This window comes from Thermobia domestica, chromosome 1 (assembly GCF_964235325.1).
Source record: "Thermobia domestica chromosome 1, izTheDome1.hap1.1, whole genome shotgun sequence".
NCBI lineage: Eukaryota > Metazoa > Arthropoda > Insecta > Zygentoma > Lepismatidae > Thermobia > Thermobia domestica.
In genome coordinates, this window is record NC_137454.1 from 241,292,478 (window position 1) to 241,311,503 (window position 19,026).

Sequence of the window (19,026 nt, forward strand, 5' to 3'; positions counted from 1 at the left end):
GGAATTTCATAAACACGCGCTGTTCTGTACACATGAATATTGCGTTTGGGCGGTATTTCACACAACACTCACCTCTAAGAATGTCTACTCGTCACACACACCGTAATATGGGACCGCAGCAGCGTTAAACTGACTGGTAGAATTCACGGAACACACTACGTTCGTCATTTGTCTCCTGCCCACACGACACTCCAATCGTAGCAGTGTTGCCAGTTCGAGTTAACTGACCCTCGTATATATGTATCGAATGGTTTGGGATATCAAATTGTTGTAAACGACATTAAGATCTTTATCAGTATTGAAAATCTATCGAATGTTCTTTTGTCATGTTATCTCACCTTCCAATCTCTCTTAACATCTATTCTTGGATCTCTTGACATTCTTTTGACAAGTCTTCTGGCTTGTGCCAGCAAATCGTTGTCCACACAGGCAGTCACTGCCATATTGTATTCTGCTGTTGGATCATAATGCTTTCCATCTCCGGTCGAATAACCAATTATCTCTGGGTTGAAATTCTTCAAAATATTTGGAATTGTCAAAGTTGTTCTCCAAGTCCCTTCTCCTCCTAAATAAAAGTAAAGATTCAGATAAATATATTACATAATTAATTTAAAAGACCTTATGAACTAGTAGAGTCTCAATTAAACAAAAAAGCTGTTGCAATTCAGATAAAAGCTTTAAACCCATCTTTAACTTTTTGATAGTTAAGAGGTAGAAGGACTTTAGTACATACCTACGGATTAAAAATTGCAAATTAACGTTAGCCATAAACACTTTCCGTTACATTTATCTCAAGTCTATAAAGCTTTAATGTAAACGACTAATATGTTAATGTAGCTGTATCAATGCATCTTCATGGGCATATTATACTTGTAATTTATTAATAATTGGTAACTCCATAAGAAGATCGATTACACTGATATGTATCTTTACACGTTTTTCTGTTTCTTTGATATGAAATGGTGTATCGGAATTCGAGTTTTTCTGCAAATTTCGAAAACGACCTTCAAAGTTGTGTATTACGTCAGGTTTTGTCAGAAATCACGTACATGTGAAAATTAAACAAGCAAGCTTTTAATATATCTATATATATATATATATCTATATCTATATATATATATATATATATATATATATATATATATATATATATATATATATATATATATATATATATATATATATTCCAAGATGCTCTCCATCTTGGAAGGAAGATGCCCTATTGGAAAAGTATTACGATACTCTTAAAACTGGTCTGGAATCCATCCTCAATTGTTCTCTTAATAACAACTCTTGGATACAAGCTTCTTTACCAGTCAAAAATGGAGGCCTTGGAATCCGTCGCGCCACAGATATGGCTATTCCGTCCTTTTTAGCGTCTTTCTATGGTGCAAGTCAAATAGTTAGTTCACTTCTTCAATGGGATGACGACGAAATCACCAATCCAGATGTGATGGACTGCATAGCTAAATGGACAAATTTAGTTGGGTTAGACTCTCCGACTCTCGAAAATCGTAACAATCTGCCATCGTTAATTGCCAGGCAGCTTCTTTATTGCAGACTACAAATAATATCGAAGATAAAGCCAGACTTTTAGCGGTCATGTCCCCAGAAAACGGAGCATGGCTTCAAGCTCTACCATCACCATCTCTGGGCCTACACCTATCCAATGAGAGCTTCCGAGTATCAGCTGCACTACGGTTGGGAGTAGATATATGTGAACCACACCACTGCCCCATTTGTAACACCTTTGTAAATAAAAAGGATTACACGGTTTGTCGTGCAAAAGCAGTGCAGGCAGACACCCACGTCATTCAAGTGTAAATGATATAATATTAAGAGCATTAATATCAGCAGGAATCCCAGCAGTGAGGGAACCGATTGGATGCAGCCGATCTGACGGAAAAAGACCCGATGGTATGACATTAGTACCTTGGAAGAAAGGAAAGGCATTGATTTGGGACTTCACATGTTCAGACACCTATGCCCCCTCCAACCTACAATATGCCTCAGTACAAGCTGGACTCGTAGTGCTCGAAGAGCGAAAGAAAAAAGGAATAAATATAGCAATCTACTCGATAACTATTGCTTTGTCGCAATAGCAATTGAGTCTAGCGGTTCTTGGGAAGAAGGAGGCCTCAAATTTATAAAAGAAATCGGCCACCGTCTATCAATTAAATCAGGAGATAATCGAGCAAAAAGTTTCCTGATTCAACGCATAAGCATAGCTATTCAACGTGGGAACGTGTCGGCTATAATGGGAACGTTACCCACTAGTAAAGAGCTAGAAGAAGTCTTTCTTCTGTAATTGCGGAGAAGGGAGGTTAGGAGTAAAAACAGACATCATTGGTGCATCAATTTATGTAGCAACCGAGCAAGGAGTATGGAGAGACAGCTCACAGTCCATAAGTTTATATGAAAAAAAACCGGCATGAATGCTGTACCGTACGTCAAGACAGTGACATAACATGACAGGTTGGAGCCTTTGAAAGCAGAAGATTTAGTATTACCTGCCGAACATCATGGGAAGAAAGTACCGAAGAATAGATATTTACTGTTTCATTTTAAATTTTCATATATATATATATATATATATATATATAAAATCATTTATAGCCAAACCTAACTTAACCGTCCATTCCAATAGCACATTCGCCGACCATAAAAGAGACGTACGAAAATCTTAAATTTCTGCTGGAAAATGTGCAGTACAAACATTATAAGTGATCTATGTGCAGGAATTTCAAGATGATTGCAATATTGCAAGACAATACACAAAATACCCTTGCTTTTGTGTGAATAGGACTCCAGAGTAAGAACTGAACATTGTGGTCGGAAGCGGTGGCCAGTCAGAAGTACCTTTATATCTGGAGCAAAGAACATTGTTTCAGTTACACTGGTTGATCCCTCGGAAATTCTCTTGCCACCGTTACACATAAATTTAGGTTTAATGAAGATATTGTGATAGCTTTAAGCAGAGACAGTAAATGAATGCAGTACCTTGGTGTTAAGTTACCATCAATCACGTCTAAAAAAATCAAAGCTGGCATTTTTACGGACCCACAAATAACAAAAAATGATGGTGGACAAAAAATTCGAGAAAACTATGGGTGAGACCGAATTGCAAACATGGACTGCTTATAGAAATGCGATACAAAACTTTTTGGGAACTCGAAGGCTGCAAATTACAGCATTTTGGTCGACAAGATATTGGAATCTTATAAACTGCTAGGCAGCAACATAAGCGAGAAAATGCACTTTCTTCATGCTCATCTAAATTACCGTACTTTCCTGGCATTCTTGGTGATTTAACGGAAGAACAGGGCAAGCATTTCCATCAGGATATTAAAATGATGGAAAATTAATACCAGGGAAGGTGGGCTATCCTTATGATAGTCGACTATTGTTGGATGTTAAAAAGAGACTAGAATAGGAAGAACACTGAACAAAGCTCAAGAAGAGGAAGTTTCAAGTGGAATCCAGTGGTGAATGTTTGGTATGTATGCTTTAAAATATGTATTTATGGCCTTACACAATCATTCCGTCCATCTAGAATGCTATTGAACATGTTACATGCGTTGCCATATATCAATATCATTTGAAATGTACACGTTCTTCAATTTTCTAATTTTGGTGATTTGTGAAACAATCTGACGTAATACAACATTTTGAAGGTCATTTTCGGAATCTTCGGACAAAATCCATTCCGATATAGCTCTTCACTTCAAAACAACGAAACCTTGCATATTAGTGTTATTAACATCAAGTTGTCTAAAAGGTATTGAGCCTTTGGAGGTGAAAATAAGAATACATTTATTTTTATTTGAAAATAACATTACACAACCACATATGCACCATATTGTTTGATGACTTTATGTAATTGTACTGACAAAACCATATTCCTTCACTATATAATTTCTATGGTTTCTGGTCAAAAATTGTGACACGTGATTTTCACAGGCCTCTTCTGAAACTAACTTAACACCATTTAGGAAGTTTTGCACACTGACCGAAACAAATGATAGTCTGACGTTGCCAGGTCCTACTTATACAGTGAATGTGTTAAAACCTCCCAGCCAAGTTCTTCCAATTTCTGACGAATCGTTAAAGATATATAAGGTTGTCAGCGTGGTATATGACATTCTTTCTGTTGACCAGTTCCGACAGTTTATTTTAAATTTCTAGGTGCGCTAGCGCTAATTGTAAAGAGTACAGTCGACAGTACAGCCAAGTCTATCACTCTGACCGGCGAAAGGTTTTTGTAATGCCATACCCTTCTAATCTCACCAAACACATAGCATAACCTTCCTGGATGTCACTGTAGACCTTACTATTTGCAGTGGAGCTTCTCATTGCTTCTACCATTATCCGTTTCGCAGAGTGTTGTAGTTTATCAACTTTTTAGTACTCGTGATCAATCGCTTCAAAAATGGCTGCAGTTCGTTATATCTCAATACGAATTCGCATATGGCAATTTCATCGAGTAAACGTTTTTGGCACCCAAACGTCGAGCTTTTTGTAGGCTATTTTTTCTCAAATTGTTTAAAACTCTTTGATTTTGAATGTTTAGGGCATTGGCTTTTAATGGCTGTTGCATGTTAGTCTTGATCCATTTTTGCCAGAATATAATCCATTCTTGCTATGATTAGTCGCACACTGCGACAACATCTTGATCATCGAAATTTCCAGAACGAAAGCGAATGAACTATCTTTTGGCTGTTGCTTTTGATAATGTATCTTGTCCAAAAAAACAGCAAAAATTTCTTTATGGATCTGAGTAACACATGCGTCTTTATCTAAATAAAATTGTAAAAAGCCCCGCAATTTACTCATTCCGCAGCACAATGTTTTACGTCTGATTGAAAGATTTCTAACATATTTTGTACCTATACTAGATTCAGCTGTCCGCTACGTAACAACGTTAGACCTGCTGCGATTAATACATCCTGAGATTTAGAATACAAACCGTCATCTCGTGCCCAAAAGACTCAATACTTTATTCATAACTTGCTATAATAAATTACAATTTAATATGTCCATGACTATTCAATAGTTAACAGCCGAGTAGTGTTGGGAAATGAAATCTTTTCCTCGATTATGCCTTTTAGGCTCCGAGTAATGTTGGGATCACAGTTTAAACGGTAATTTCACCTTATATGTGAATCTTATACTGTCGGTGTTGAGAAGAAACGTTAAAATTCAACTAATCAACACATAACATACAAGTTAATACACAGATATAAACAATTAATTTCCTATTAAAGTTTTACAACAGAGATGCCATCATTGATTGTGAATTCGTTAATTTATTGGAAGATCTTACTTAACTTAAATAAATGGAAATTTTAAAGTAATTATTTCACTATTTTAACCTTATTATTTTATATAGCTTACTTATATGTCAATTTAGTTTTTATTTAACGATAATATTCCAAAATTATATAAAATTTATGAATATTGATACTATATATATAAAGGCAAAACCAAAACAGGCAATATACAATGAAGAAAATAATTAATAGAAATGTTCAGAACAAAATAATCTTATTCTTTATGCAGATCAAGTCACCGAAATCAAAACGTCAAAGTGTTCATTTATTTACATGAAGAAAGAAATTATAAATCCCTAAGTAAAAAGTGCATTATAAACAAAGGATATTATCACGATTGAGCATTCTTAGTCTCATAAAGAAATCGATTCAATTAGTGTAATCACTTATATTATTTTGTACATGTCGTACCTGCACTCCAAGAAACACCTCTATTTTCAGTAAACATATCAAGGATACTTGTTCCTTTGGACCCAGTGGCTGCTGTCAAACTATCTCCAAGTGCACCAATAACTTTGATATCATTTGGAGTTAGTCGATGTACACTTGTGGCAGGCTCTGCTAATCTTTTCGTCTTACAAGGAAAATTAACAGTAGTTGGGATCATCAGCTGTTCATGGCTGTCATTTGGAATATCGTTGTACTTTGTTATATCGAACTGAAAGGAAGGGGAAAATAGTTTTTGTATAACAAATGCTATCAAACGTAACCTTTGATTTTGTTACAAAAAACTATTTAATCTTAAACAGCAATAAAATATTATTCTAGCTGAATCATTTATTTTATTTTACATTGAATTTTTGTAACCTGCTCTGACATTCAAATTCCACTACTTGGATAAACTGTTTGCAAAGTGGTATAAGAATACAATACTTATTAGAACTCGATAGTTAATATTTTTTCAATTTCAATATGTTAGGAAGTAAAACTAGGATTATGTGGAATAGATCTGATATGTTTTAGATAATGAATTAACCCAAGATAAAATGAAAAATAACCTTTGATCTTATTGCATAATATGTTTCTTTTTCAATGGCTATCTTTAGTAGCATCGTAATTTAAATGTAATCACTGAATTTGCATTGAAATTCATTTACATACAAATGTGTATTCTTATGAAAATTACAGGATAAAATAATCTGTCAATATTTTTGTATTGCTATATACAGGAAGTTAATAAGAATTGTTGAAGGAACATTAAATAGGGATATTGTGTTAAATATAAAGTTAGACTTGACTTATATGATCTTAATTATCTAAAGATTCATGCTACTTAGTAATTACTTATAATATGCAAATTTTACGTCAAGAAGTAATGTTTCAATATGTGTTGGCACAATGTAGAAACCATACAACTCTAGATGCATGACCAGTTTTATTTGATATTCACAATAGTAAATTTTGCTTCATTTCCTGAGTCCTTAATATGCATAGATATTTGTGAATTTACTAACATATAAAGTGTAGATGTCTAAATTTTGAATTTTGTACATATCACGGTAACTTTCTGTTCTTTTTAATCCATTTTGTTAATTATCTTATGATTTTGTCACCAATAATGGCCTGAATACAGTAATTTTATTTTTCTCTAAGAGGAAAGTACTATTTCTCAGACGAACTAGTTAAAATAATGTTCATCGCTTGACTGTGAAACAGATGGAAACCAAGAAAGTAACTCGGCAACTAGAGCATCTTTTGTCTAAGCTAATTCGTAATCATATTGGCTTAAGAGTGAAAATCATCTCTGCAATCAACCGTACATCGTGAATGATGAATATCCAAGTATCTACCGAGCGAGTCGACAATTAGTTAGAATTTTGAAAATCCTATTTTACAGTAATCTATGGAATATCTTGACAGCAAACAATATAACTAGTGCTTTCCTCTCAAATTCAAGACACTTCTTTCTGCACTAGAAAGAGTTTCAGAGGTATAGGCGATTGTCAATACTTCCTATTGATTTGATTAAACAACACAGCTCCAGCGTCGTGTGATGAGGCATCTGTTCATGGTAACTATTGAATGTTGTACTTGACATGGATGTAATACTTCTGTTTGAGTTAAAACGTGTTTAATATTTTTAAATTCTTTTTGGTCTGTTTCTGCCCAAATCCAATTTATTTCCTTCCTGAATAAAAAATGAAATGAAATGATTATTTCAGTTTAACGTCCCACGTTATGTCATATATTCTAAGGGAGATGATGATTAAGGGAGATTATGATGATTAAGAGAGATGATGATGAATGAATTGCTGAAATGAGAGATTCGGAGGAAATGCGAGTACCCTGAGGAACCCGACGGATATGTTGTCCACCACAAACTTAATGGCCGGGATTCAAACCACGGACCCCACGCACCACTGACCACCATGTCCCATTCCTGAATAACTAATAATTATATAATTTAAAATGCGAATGTCAGAAAGTAACGGTGATATAATTCAACATTCTTAAGAAGAATTGTAGATGAGCCACATCAGCTGGATATGGTGTTAGTGAAAGTTTGTCTGATGACATTATAATTCCATTATAACTTAAGTCACAACCAAGATATTTTATTTTTGATTTGAAGAAGATATTCCTGTCTAACAATTTCTCAACATGTTCTACCAAGTAAACCGTGGTGGCTCAGTAGAAGAGCACTCACAAGCTCCTTGGTTCAATCCCGAGTGGGCTTTGTGCGTGAGTTTTCTCAGGGTTCTCCCACTTTCGTTATTCTCATCCATTTCATTCACTGCCTCTCTTATCCTCAGTGAATAATCATGGGACGTTAAACTAAAAAAAATGTTCTGCCTAATACTCAACATTTCAGAATACAATCTGTAATAACAACTATCACTTCACCAGTGGATACAAAGACAGGTAGAAGAGTATGTACGTAAAAAATAATGTAGTTCTCTTCTGAAGAAAGTTCAGTGCTTTCTAAAGAGCATATGACAAATAAAAAAGTACACTTATCTTATAGTAACAGACAGTCATCTCAAAACACATATACATATGTCACTAGCAGTGGTATGATACAAAAGAAGAGAGAGCTTTAACATTGAAATAACATATTTTAACAGAAAGCAAACAACGTTTAATATATATTAGGGTGGATCGTAAAAATATGATTTTCTTTTTACGAAATGCTATAGTGCCAAACAGTTGCCTATTGCAATAACAAGAAAATCGATATAAAGAAAATTAAAATCGGTTAACATCTTCCGTTTGCGCATCGCACATATATATTTTTTAAATTTCAGAAATAGGCATTTTTTTGTACATTTTAAAAGTTACTTCAAACTTTTAGCATGAAGTTGCTATACCCCTTTAAACGTCTTTTAAGGTTTAAAGAACCTAAATAAGTTAAATTCAGATCAACAACGTTACATTTTCCGTTCGCGCAAGGTCTGAGAAGAAACGGAAATTTATCAATATTTCTCAATTTTCAATGTGAAATTCTTCGTTCGTTTTGCTATGAAAAAAGAAGCAAAACTCACTTAACATTGATTAAACTGATTTGAACTGGATTGAATTATACTGGATTGAATCTATTGACAAAACAGTTACAAAGAAGATAAATTTGAAGGCCCAGCGGAAAACTCCCAATCTTCAGCGAACACTGAGTGTAGAAGAGGTTCCTAAATGGTAGGGGGTGTCCTCGGAAATGGATGAATACAGACATAGTTCTACCTCTGAGGTCTAGGAGTGTGTGGAAGATGAATACAAACAAGGACATCGACTGGAAAGTCCCAATGGCAGAAGGAATTCAAGTTAGATCAACAGTGCTAAACAGTTATCGGTTCGGAGTCTCTGATCGGGCAACAGCTGTCTCAGCGTCAAGTGTTCTACAAGATGCTGGGGAGAAAACTGATACAGATTCTTTCTATGTAGTTGATAAGTGTAAAATAAGAAGAGAACAGAGTAGTGTTAGAACTAATTTGAAAAGTGAATTCAGACCTCCGAGGAAAATTGGGGTCTCTTCTTTGATGAACGAAAAGATGATACTTTGATCATAGAAAATTTAAATGCCAAGCAATTTCATATAATTGTGCAAGAAGAACACTATTCTCTTATCCATGGACCTGGATAAATTTATATTGGACATGCGTCTCCTTTCTTGAGTTCGTCAAATGATATAACACAAAGCATTCTTTCTTGCTTGTCTGAAATAACAATATAAATTAAAAAATTAGAAGTAGTAGCGTGTGATGGCACTGTAACTAACACTGGATGAAAGAACGGTGTTATCCACTAACTAGAAAATCATGTAGGACCCTCGCTACAGTGAAGCATATGCCTCCTGCATGTTATTGAGCTTCCTTTTTACCACATTTTTCTACATATTGATGGGCATACTACAGGACTAAATCTTTTACTGAGCCAATGTAGCAGCATCTCTCTTGCTGTGAAAAACTCCCTGTGGCCGAAGATGAACCCATAGCTTGTTTGATTCCTGATATAGACAGACGTTTGTAGAGCAAAAAAGATCAACAATATCTGTTGGACATTTCAAAAGCAATTACTTTGCTCAGAAGATTTAACAAACGGGATCTTGGTCCTTTGCCCCATTCCAGATGGCTAATTGCAGCAAACTGAGTCCTTAGATTTTTTGTACGATCATCAGATCCATATGAAAACTTAAAAGAAATAGTTAGGCTCGTTTTGAAATCATACATGTCTGTCTGGTTTGTCATAAAAGGAACCCATACCTTACTGACGGACCAAAACATATCTTTGAAGTAATCCAGATAACATGATATTTACCGGAAGAATTACTTCAACTTATCGACCTAGTAATAAAACGAAATGTGTTCTTTGCACACCAGAGAATCTTCTGTTGTCATTGCTAGTTGATGACATAGAACATATTCGGAAGCTTGGTTATAGAAGGGTCTTAAAAGCAAACCAAACTGCCCCATAAAAGAAGACTGTTCGAAATTTTATACCTCCAAAGATAAACATTCAGGTTTCCGATTACTTTGAAATTATTAACTGGAATTCTTGTGTGTCGTATCATCCTACAATTCTGCTCAACCTAAGTGAAGATGATAGAAAACCATTCATCAATTCTGACACTACATCCATCAGAGAAATACAAAAGTTTCCCTGCCATATCCAGGCTGTGGAGAGGTGTGTCAAACATGTGACAGAGGCCTCGAATAAAGTATGTGGACATGAAGCTAGAGATGGCTATATCCTAGTTCAGCCATGCCTCATTTCTTAAAAAAATCAGGCCTTAAATAAATGTAGATATAAAAAAGAAAGAGTAAATATACAGTAAGTCAAAATTCTACTGCATGAAAAATATTTTTACATAGTATATTGTAAAATGTAAATAGTTGTAAATATAATGTAAATCTAAATAGCACACTAAACAATTGGATGGTTGGTTGGGTAGGGTGTGGGTGGAACTCGACGTGCAAGCACCTTCACGTGGTGAGTTCTGGGTCGTTTTCTTTTAGAAAAATGAACGAAGAGTTGCGAACACTAAAAATTCCCGAAAATTGTAAAATTTCAGCTTTTTCTCAGACCTAGCGCGAACGGAAAATATAACATTATTGACCAGAAGTTATTTAGGTTCTTTAAACCTTAGAAAAGGTTAAAAAAGGTAGAACACCTTTATGTTAAAAGTTCAAAGTAATTTTAAAGATTTACAAAAGAAGGTCAGTTTTTGAAATTTTCAAACATTTTAAGTGCGAACGGAAGATGTTAACCGATTTTAATTTTCTTTATATCGAGTTTCTTGTTATTACAATAAGCAACTCTTTTGCACTAGAGCATTTCGAAAAAAGGAAAATGTTTTTTTTTTACCCATCATAATGTACATTACGTATTTTATTTGTTAAAAGGAAATTTTGAGTAGCAATATAAAAATTGTACAGTTTTAAGAAAGTATTGGAGTAAAACTTTACGAATTTAAAATCGCTTAGTTTTAGCTTGTATGGTTTTAGTTTTAACTTAAATGTAATTAAGTATGAGTAAACTTAAAACAAAATGCTTTTTTAATAATTCCTGCGTATGTGCAAAGTTCTTCAGGGTTGCTTTTATTATATTTTGTTATGCTTAAATCTGTTTCAGGTTGAAAACTAAAAGTAACTGATTAATGTATATTTTTGAAAACGTAATGGTGTCCTTACTTGTAGATTTTGTATTTGTCTTCTTACAAGGAGTGACTGAGTGCGTTTGCCACTTAAGAAGTTCAATGTGCGTCCAAATGACCCACACAAAGTCAGGAAGACTAGAATATCACAGAACCCTCGGTATGACATGGCTTCTCTGAAAACAGAAAAAACTGTTTCAATTGCAATAAAATGAAGTAAAAATACGAGTTACGTATCAATTCATTGAAAAATAATATATGAGTACTTGAATGTAAACCAGAATATCATGTGAAGCTATAAATAGTACTATCATTTATATTTGTGACTCGAATGCCTCTTACAAAATAATATGAAATTATTATACTTCATTATACTGTATTACGTAGAAATATTGAATTATCCGTACATGACGTTTTATTTCTAAATAGATCTTGAATAAACTAGTTCATTACATACATGCGAGTACCCTTAATGATTCAACAAATCATGTTTGAATTAGGTTTAAATCAGGAGATATAGATGGTAACTTCCCACTACCATCCGCTCCACAGTACTAAACACTGAGGTCTCTCTAAGCACGTCTAATGTTTAACATTGGATGACATTACCAATAACCACAATTTCTGCAAACTTGTCTACTATAAGAATTATTGTATTTTCCCAGTTCAAAGATAGATCACAAAGTTTAAAATTAATGAGATATTGTAAAGGTTTAAATGAATACATTATCTTAGTTAAAATGGATAAATATAAATTATGTTCGAGGAACACGTGACTTGGACATGTTCCGTCGGTTGAGATTCGACTGCATTTTCATGACATAGGTCCTTGCCAGTATGCTCATAATGCGATAATTTAATTACACAGTTGGTAAGCACAACGACAGGAAAGTGAGACACAAACTTGAGCAAACCATAAAGAAACTTGGGAAAAATTAGGCACGAAATCAAAATTTATTATATGTATAACAGATTTTCAAGGAGTTAAAAAAGAGTTCATTTCCTTTGAAAAGCATATGCATGATAAAACGAAAGTTATTCGATGCGAATCAATCCCTTAAGCTCAAATACGAGGAAATTATTTGCACATATTATTTCGTAAGCTAACAAAGCACGAAGTTCAGGGACGTCTTCAAGCATGAGAGCATTTTTATAAATAGGCAGGTTTTGAGATATTACTTTACAGAACGACATCACAAAACTAGCACAGTCAGGATTGTGAATTTGTGAAGATTTGTTACCGTTATCGAAAATGAGCTGAAACACAGGTGTACGTTGTGGTAATGGGGTAATCTCTTTCGATAGCAATTACTCAGGGAACCGCATAAATAATTTACAATCTTTTTCCTTCTAGAATGATCTTGAATTTGTCTTAAATTAATACAGCTTAATGTATTCGCTCTTTTGTCCCCAAATACTATAGAGTGATTATAGAGTCCGAACTGCACATACTCTTACCACCGACAGTTGATGTGAAGCCAGCTTGTTCTATTTCTATGCTGAGAATCAGAAAATTCACTTTCTTATACCTCGGATCTAGAGACTAAGCCGTTGAATTTACAAACAGTATTGAAATGCTTCTCTCTCGACGCCTGAACATTTTTTGAATGGCAAAATGGGATCCTTTCATAAAGGAATATTGATTGGAATAAGATATCTTCAAGCATTTGGGCTCGAGACAAAGGTACATATGATGTTCCGAAAATATTACTTTGTCACCAGTGGTGTATCCAGGGCGCTACGATAATATGATCATACCCCTAGTTGTTTCATGGACGCCGAAAGACATGAAAAAAGAATATAGAATATATTTTATTCATTATAATTTAACAAAATAATTTATTTTATTGTTACGATTAAAATAATTAACTACATGCGCAAGACACACACCTGGGCACATTTTAGCAATTGATAAAATGAAAAACAGAAAAATATTTAAATTATTAAAATTCAATGTGAATAAAAATAGAGTACTAGTTCGTTTTTGTACCTTCTTTGCTCTTGCAGCAAATTACATATTGTTCATGTCACTCAGTAAAGATATTGTAATATATAAAAACCGGTGTTGTTTGATCGATTATTATTCAGTATGAATATATGGGAGCGATGTTTTGCTTATCGTGTCCCTTGTTTACTAATTCCAAAACTGCCAGTATCGTGTCCCTTGTTTACTAATTCATTTCCGAGATTAATAACGACTTTCGCTAACGTCGTGTCTTACAGGATGAGTGAATATTCATACCGTAAAAAGCAGTGATCGGTTTCTGTCGTCGAGAGACGGTTTCACCATATTCACTCCACCTTCTAGTTGTTGGAGGGATCAGTGTGGAATTATTAGGGAGACAAGGTCCAGAATATGATCATCATCATCGTCATAGGTAATCTGTCCTTAGTGGCAGGTCACTTGCAGCAGCTGTAAAGCATCCATGCTCCACTGTCCTCCGCTAACCTCTTCGTCTTCACGTATGATCTTTCTGTTTTTATGTCATCCAAAATATGAAGGTACAAGTAAAAGATGAAGATAGAAATGGTAAATTTAGATAATACATAGTTATCATACATCCAATCGCTTCCACTCTCCACATACAAAATTTCTCATTAGAAGACTAATTACATTCTCAATTGATATTGATTTCAATATTTGTTTTTCAAATATACATGTTTTCTCCCTCATATGTATCAATATAGGTGTGAAAAAACCAGTGGCGGTTTCTCTTAACGTTTGCATGTTTGTACAAACCTCCTTCCAATATTTTCTTTTATTTATGCTAAATCACTTTTCGTTTCATTGTCAACATTATCTTTCCTTAAAGAACTGCGCTTGAAGCGGGTTTGGCTAATAGCTTTCTGCTCGGGAGTTTGACAAACTCCCCAGCTGGGCTAATGTGGGGGTTGCGAGGTGCGAGGATCCTTATAGTGCCTCATAGGAATCTATATGTTTGCAGATCTCTTGCAAGCAAGTCTACCAACAAAAACAACTTTTCCAAAACAAAACGCTTTGGAACTGGAAATGCTCCACTGTCTTTCCCCCTGCAATATTGGTTGACACGGTTCTCACCTGAAGGGGAATGGTCCGCTCCTCCAAGTCGTACACAGAGGAGATAAAATGTTGCCCCTCTCCTAAATGCGAGATCGCCAAGTAGCCATAACTATTGGTTCTGTCAACCAAATAAAGTCAAAACAGCTATGGAAACAGTAAAGAGGACCCCGCGAAGAATGAAGACAGATTGAGGGTGTCAATAGTTAATACGCTCGTGTTTGAATGAGTAGAAATTTGGCAGCATAGAGAGAATGTTTTCCTTTTCATGCGTGTGTGGGTGAATGAGAGAGTTGGAGAGCAGTTTTTAGAAAAAGAGGGTTAATGGAGGGAAGGGGTGAGATTTTAAAGGGGACTGTCTCAGCTCGATTGACCAATGTCCAATGTACAAAACCCTTATCTTTCTTCACTTTCCTCTTCCGCCTACTATCACTCACGCCTTTGGCTGCTTAAATAGGGGTAGCACCCCTCTCACTAAAAGTTCTTTCAAGGGGAGTATTTGGATGGTTTCTTTTGGCGCAATACAAATCACACCAAAAAAATAATGTATTTGGAGTCGGACAGGAGTATGTTCACGATCAAATAGTAGAATCTGTTCGTACTTTGTAGTGTTGTGCGTGTGCGTGTGCCGGTCTTTGTTGTTTATTGGAATGGTTGTTGTAATTGCCTAATTACGTGTCTGTCCCTGATATACGTGAAGCGACAATGAGTTCTGTAACGTCTCTGTTGAATAAGCCGTTTTCAAAAAGAACTTTAGAAGCAAAGCTACTTGTGAAAAACATCGGAGGACCGATTCCGACTCTCAATATAACGCAAGTAATTAGAAGTCAGAAACAAACATTTACAAGGAAGTTTAATCTCAACTTGTACGAACAGCATGAGTGGTAATGTGAATGTGAAATTAAAAATGCTTTGTTTTGTTTTCCTTGTTTGTTGTTCGAGCGGGGGAAGATGCATAAAGTAAAAAGATGTTGGGGATACCCAGCATCTGCACAACAAAATTTAAAAAAATGAAAATTCGTCAGCTCATATAAAACACGTTAATCTTACTGTGTTGGGAAATGTGAATATTGCTGCTTCAACTAGATGCTGATTATAGGCGGTCCATTGAGAATCACAATCAAAAACTGACGCAAAACAGGCACGTGCTCAATATAATCATCAATTCGGTTTTGTGGCGTCTTCGAACTGGCTCTAAGAGGACATGATGAAACAGACTCTTCTTCAAATCCATACGTATTTAGTGGATTAATTACTTTCATCGCTGAACTTGACAGCGCTCTCAATAGTCATTTAGAAAACTCAACAATTTTTAAGGGTACGTCAAAAATCACACAAAATGAGCTTCTCCATTGCATGTTAGAAGTATACCATGAAGAAATCGCTATTATTCTTTATAGTAACTATTATTATTATTTATAATAATATTAATAATAATGAAAAACGAGGTCACATATTGTGCATCACCTAAAATTCAAAGCGCGAGCCGCCACTGGAAAATACTAAAATATATATTGTTTAAGTCAGTAGAAAAAATCGGAACATTTTACTACATCATATCTAAGTGATGCGACCTATATATGACTTTCTTTTTTGCTCTTCTTAAGCCACGTCTTTCAGCTATGTTGAGTTGCGTCCTTTCAGATCTGGTGCTTCTTAGTCTCCATCAATGTACTAAGTTCCAGCTTAATCGGTTTAGTCCTTTTTGCTACAGCGGAGCTATATTTGTCAACCCATGGGAAATTTCTCAGTGCAGCTATATCAATCATTCTGTACTGTAGTTATTAATGAAACATTTTCTTATCAAATAAGAGCAAAATTATATGGTGTTTTGGAAAAATTTTGCCTTACAAAACTCATCCTGAAAAACAAACTATCATTTTTTAACTTTATATAAGAAATGACCGATGCCATATATTAGGATTATTAGTGAAATCTTTTCTTATGAATGAAATAGCCTGAGCAATTGAAAGAAAAAAAAACGTTCGGAAAAATTCAGCCCCAAGATTAACTTAACTCTTGTAGACTTTCTCAGGACAAATTATTAAAACCACTTTACCAGGTTATTAATAAAATATTCATTTATGAATTATGAACAAATTTAGCTAAGTCGTTTTCGAAGAAATCTTCCTAAAAGAACTAACCCCTAAGAATAAACCCGAAAAGAACTACCCAAATTGCTTAAGCATATATATTATACCTAAGAATGGAGACATGGTATGATATGTCTTACTGTTAGTAATGAAGCAATGTCTTAGCAAGAGTAATGAAATCTCTTAGCCCGTCAGTTCCTAATTTCAGAACAATATAATACACAAATCATTACAGATGTCGATGTTACACTAGCCTCGAACATTAAAGGACTGACGATCTGTATATGTTTTATATGTTGTATGCAATAACTCCATTAAAGATTGTCACCTTCATAAAACTTGCCTTCGGTATAAATTGAAATTATCTAATTGGAATTTGATGAACTCTGTATATCATATAAACGAAGAACACGTGCGGAAACAAAAATGTTCAATTTTCTTTATTGAATTGAATGTTGCGTCGAGAAATATTCCTGTGTAGTGAATAACAATTAAAGAGCTAATTTACATGACAAAAGTGAGTGACATTTCAGAGAGTGAAGCTTTCTAACTATGGTGTTCCAATTGGAACCGGAAGTGGTCGATTTCCATAACGGGTTAACGCGAAGAGTGAAATCCATTCTTGGGTTGTTAAATCCATATCATAAAATAATTTCTAACTCACATACCAAAACATGTCCTTAGTACTTTATTCTAAATCCCATAGGTCCCATATCTTGACGCAGGTCATTTGGGCTGCGAGCAGATACTTTGAGAGTAATGCAAATATTAAAAAAAAATCTTAGGTGTCAATGCGCTTATTACAAGACAATATCAGGATGTCCTAAAGTAGTCCTACAATTATCGCACAACAGAGTCCAGAAATGCACCACAGGAATCGTGGAGGAAGTATAAGCAAACATCTGGATGATTACACGACAACCACTAACCAACTGAAAGATACCAATATTCAAGGGCTTATATCCCTTGAACGTCCAAGGGAGGTACGTACATGATTCGTGATATGTGGGCGTTCTTTCCTATCGTTTTTGTTCTGCAGACAGGCAGACAAACGGACATATAAAGTCCTATAAGAGTTCCTATACTTACACATAACATAATTTGGAAGATATATAATAGTATATTATAAAACGGAACAAAAGCGCAATTATAACAGGAGCATCATCTTGTATACCTACTTAATAACTTTTATGGTAGGTCTACTATCTACTGATACTACGCGTATGTGCGTGTGTGGTGCAGTTCTTGCATACGTGATAAATGAAAACAACTAGATGCTAATAGCATAGCAAACTTGTTAATGTCCCCTGTAGGGCAACATGCAACGACTGAAGTTTTATGATCAATATTTATGGATTTTGTGGTAGACAGTAGCTTTATTTAACACAGAATGTTCTCCTGATATAAAGTTTGCCGGATGTTTCTCACTAGATAGTTATTAATATAGAAGACTTTTTTAACAGAAAATCTTTCTATAAAGATAAGCCAATGGAAAGATCGCTTCTTTTGGGAGAAATAAATATACACTCAAATGTTCGTTAAAATGAAATATTATATTTATTTCAAATACATTGTTACACGCTGTCATAATAAATATTTTGCATTGTTCAAATGTAGGACAATTTTTTCAACATCTCATACGAATTTTCTTTAAAAATAGCCACAGATAAAAAATATAATTAATTCATATTTTGTTCAAATATAGAAAGCAATTTTGCTAACATTCCATAAGAATTTATTTAACAGGTATTTTTACATGATAACATAATTTATATATTATCTTACTTTTTTTGGAATTAGAAAGAAATTTTGTTAACACCAAATAAAAATATACTTAAAGGCAGAGATGTTCACCCTCGCGAGGGTGGCCCTCTCGAGGGCATCATCACCCTCAAGTTCCCTCGCCCACAGTGACGCGAGGGTGAGGGTACGCGAGGGCGAGGACAAGTTTTGGCCGCGAGGGCGAGGGTGCGAGAGGGCGAGGATAAGCTTCGATGGCGAGGGTGAGGGTGCGCGAGGGCGAGGGTGCGCGAGGGAGAGGACAAGCTTCGATGGCGAGGGCAAGGGTGCGCGAGGGAGAGGGCCAACTGCTACTGCGAGGGCGAGGGTGAGTGAGGTCGAAGTAAAATGAACATCTATGCTTAAAGGATATTATAGAATGATGACATAACTAATACATTCTTTCACATTATTTTGTTTCTAATATGAGGAAATTTTGTTATTATGTCATAAACTTTATTTAAATTATATTCAATCAATTATCTTAAATTGTTTTGTACAAGTTTAGGAAGAAAGTTGATTAAAATCTCATAAAGATTTACTGAAAAGATCCCCGAAATTCAAACCAAGAATGTACGTCTAAAATAATTACACCAACTTTTCACACAGACACATTGAATATGATTGTAACATTTGATAGAAAATGCTCGTTGTTGTCAAAACAAAACAGTTTATTATTATTATTATTATTATTATTATTAT

General features: G+C 34.8%; 1 protein-coding gene across 1 annotated transcript in view; it reads right to left on the reverse strand.

Moving 5' to 3' along the window:
- The window catches only part of LOC145667273 (phospholipase B1, membrane-associated-like), a 47,330-nt gene that overhangs the window by 14,745 nt on the left and 13,559 nt on the right, over positions 1 to 19,026 (reverse strand). Inside the window, exons 2-4 of the mRNA XM_081734905.1 lie at positions 11,453 to 11,591; positions 5,742 to 5,988; positions 339 to 565 (exon numbers count right to left, since the gene is read on the reverse strand). Coding sequence (XP_081591031.1) covers positions 339 to 565; positions 5,742 to 5,988; positions 11,453 to 11,584 — 606 coding nt within the window. The 5' untranslated portion in view covers positions 11,585 to 11,591. The remainder of the gene's footprint in view (positions 1 to 338; positions 566 to 5,741; positions 5,989 to 11,452; positions 11,592 to 19,026) is intronic.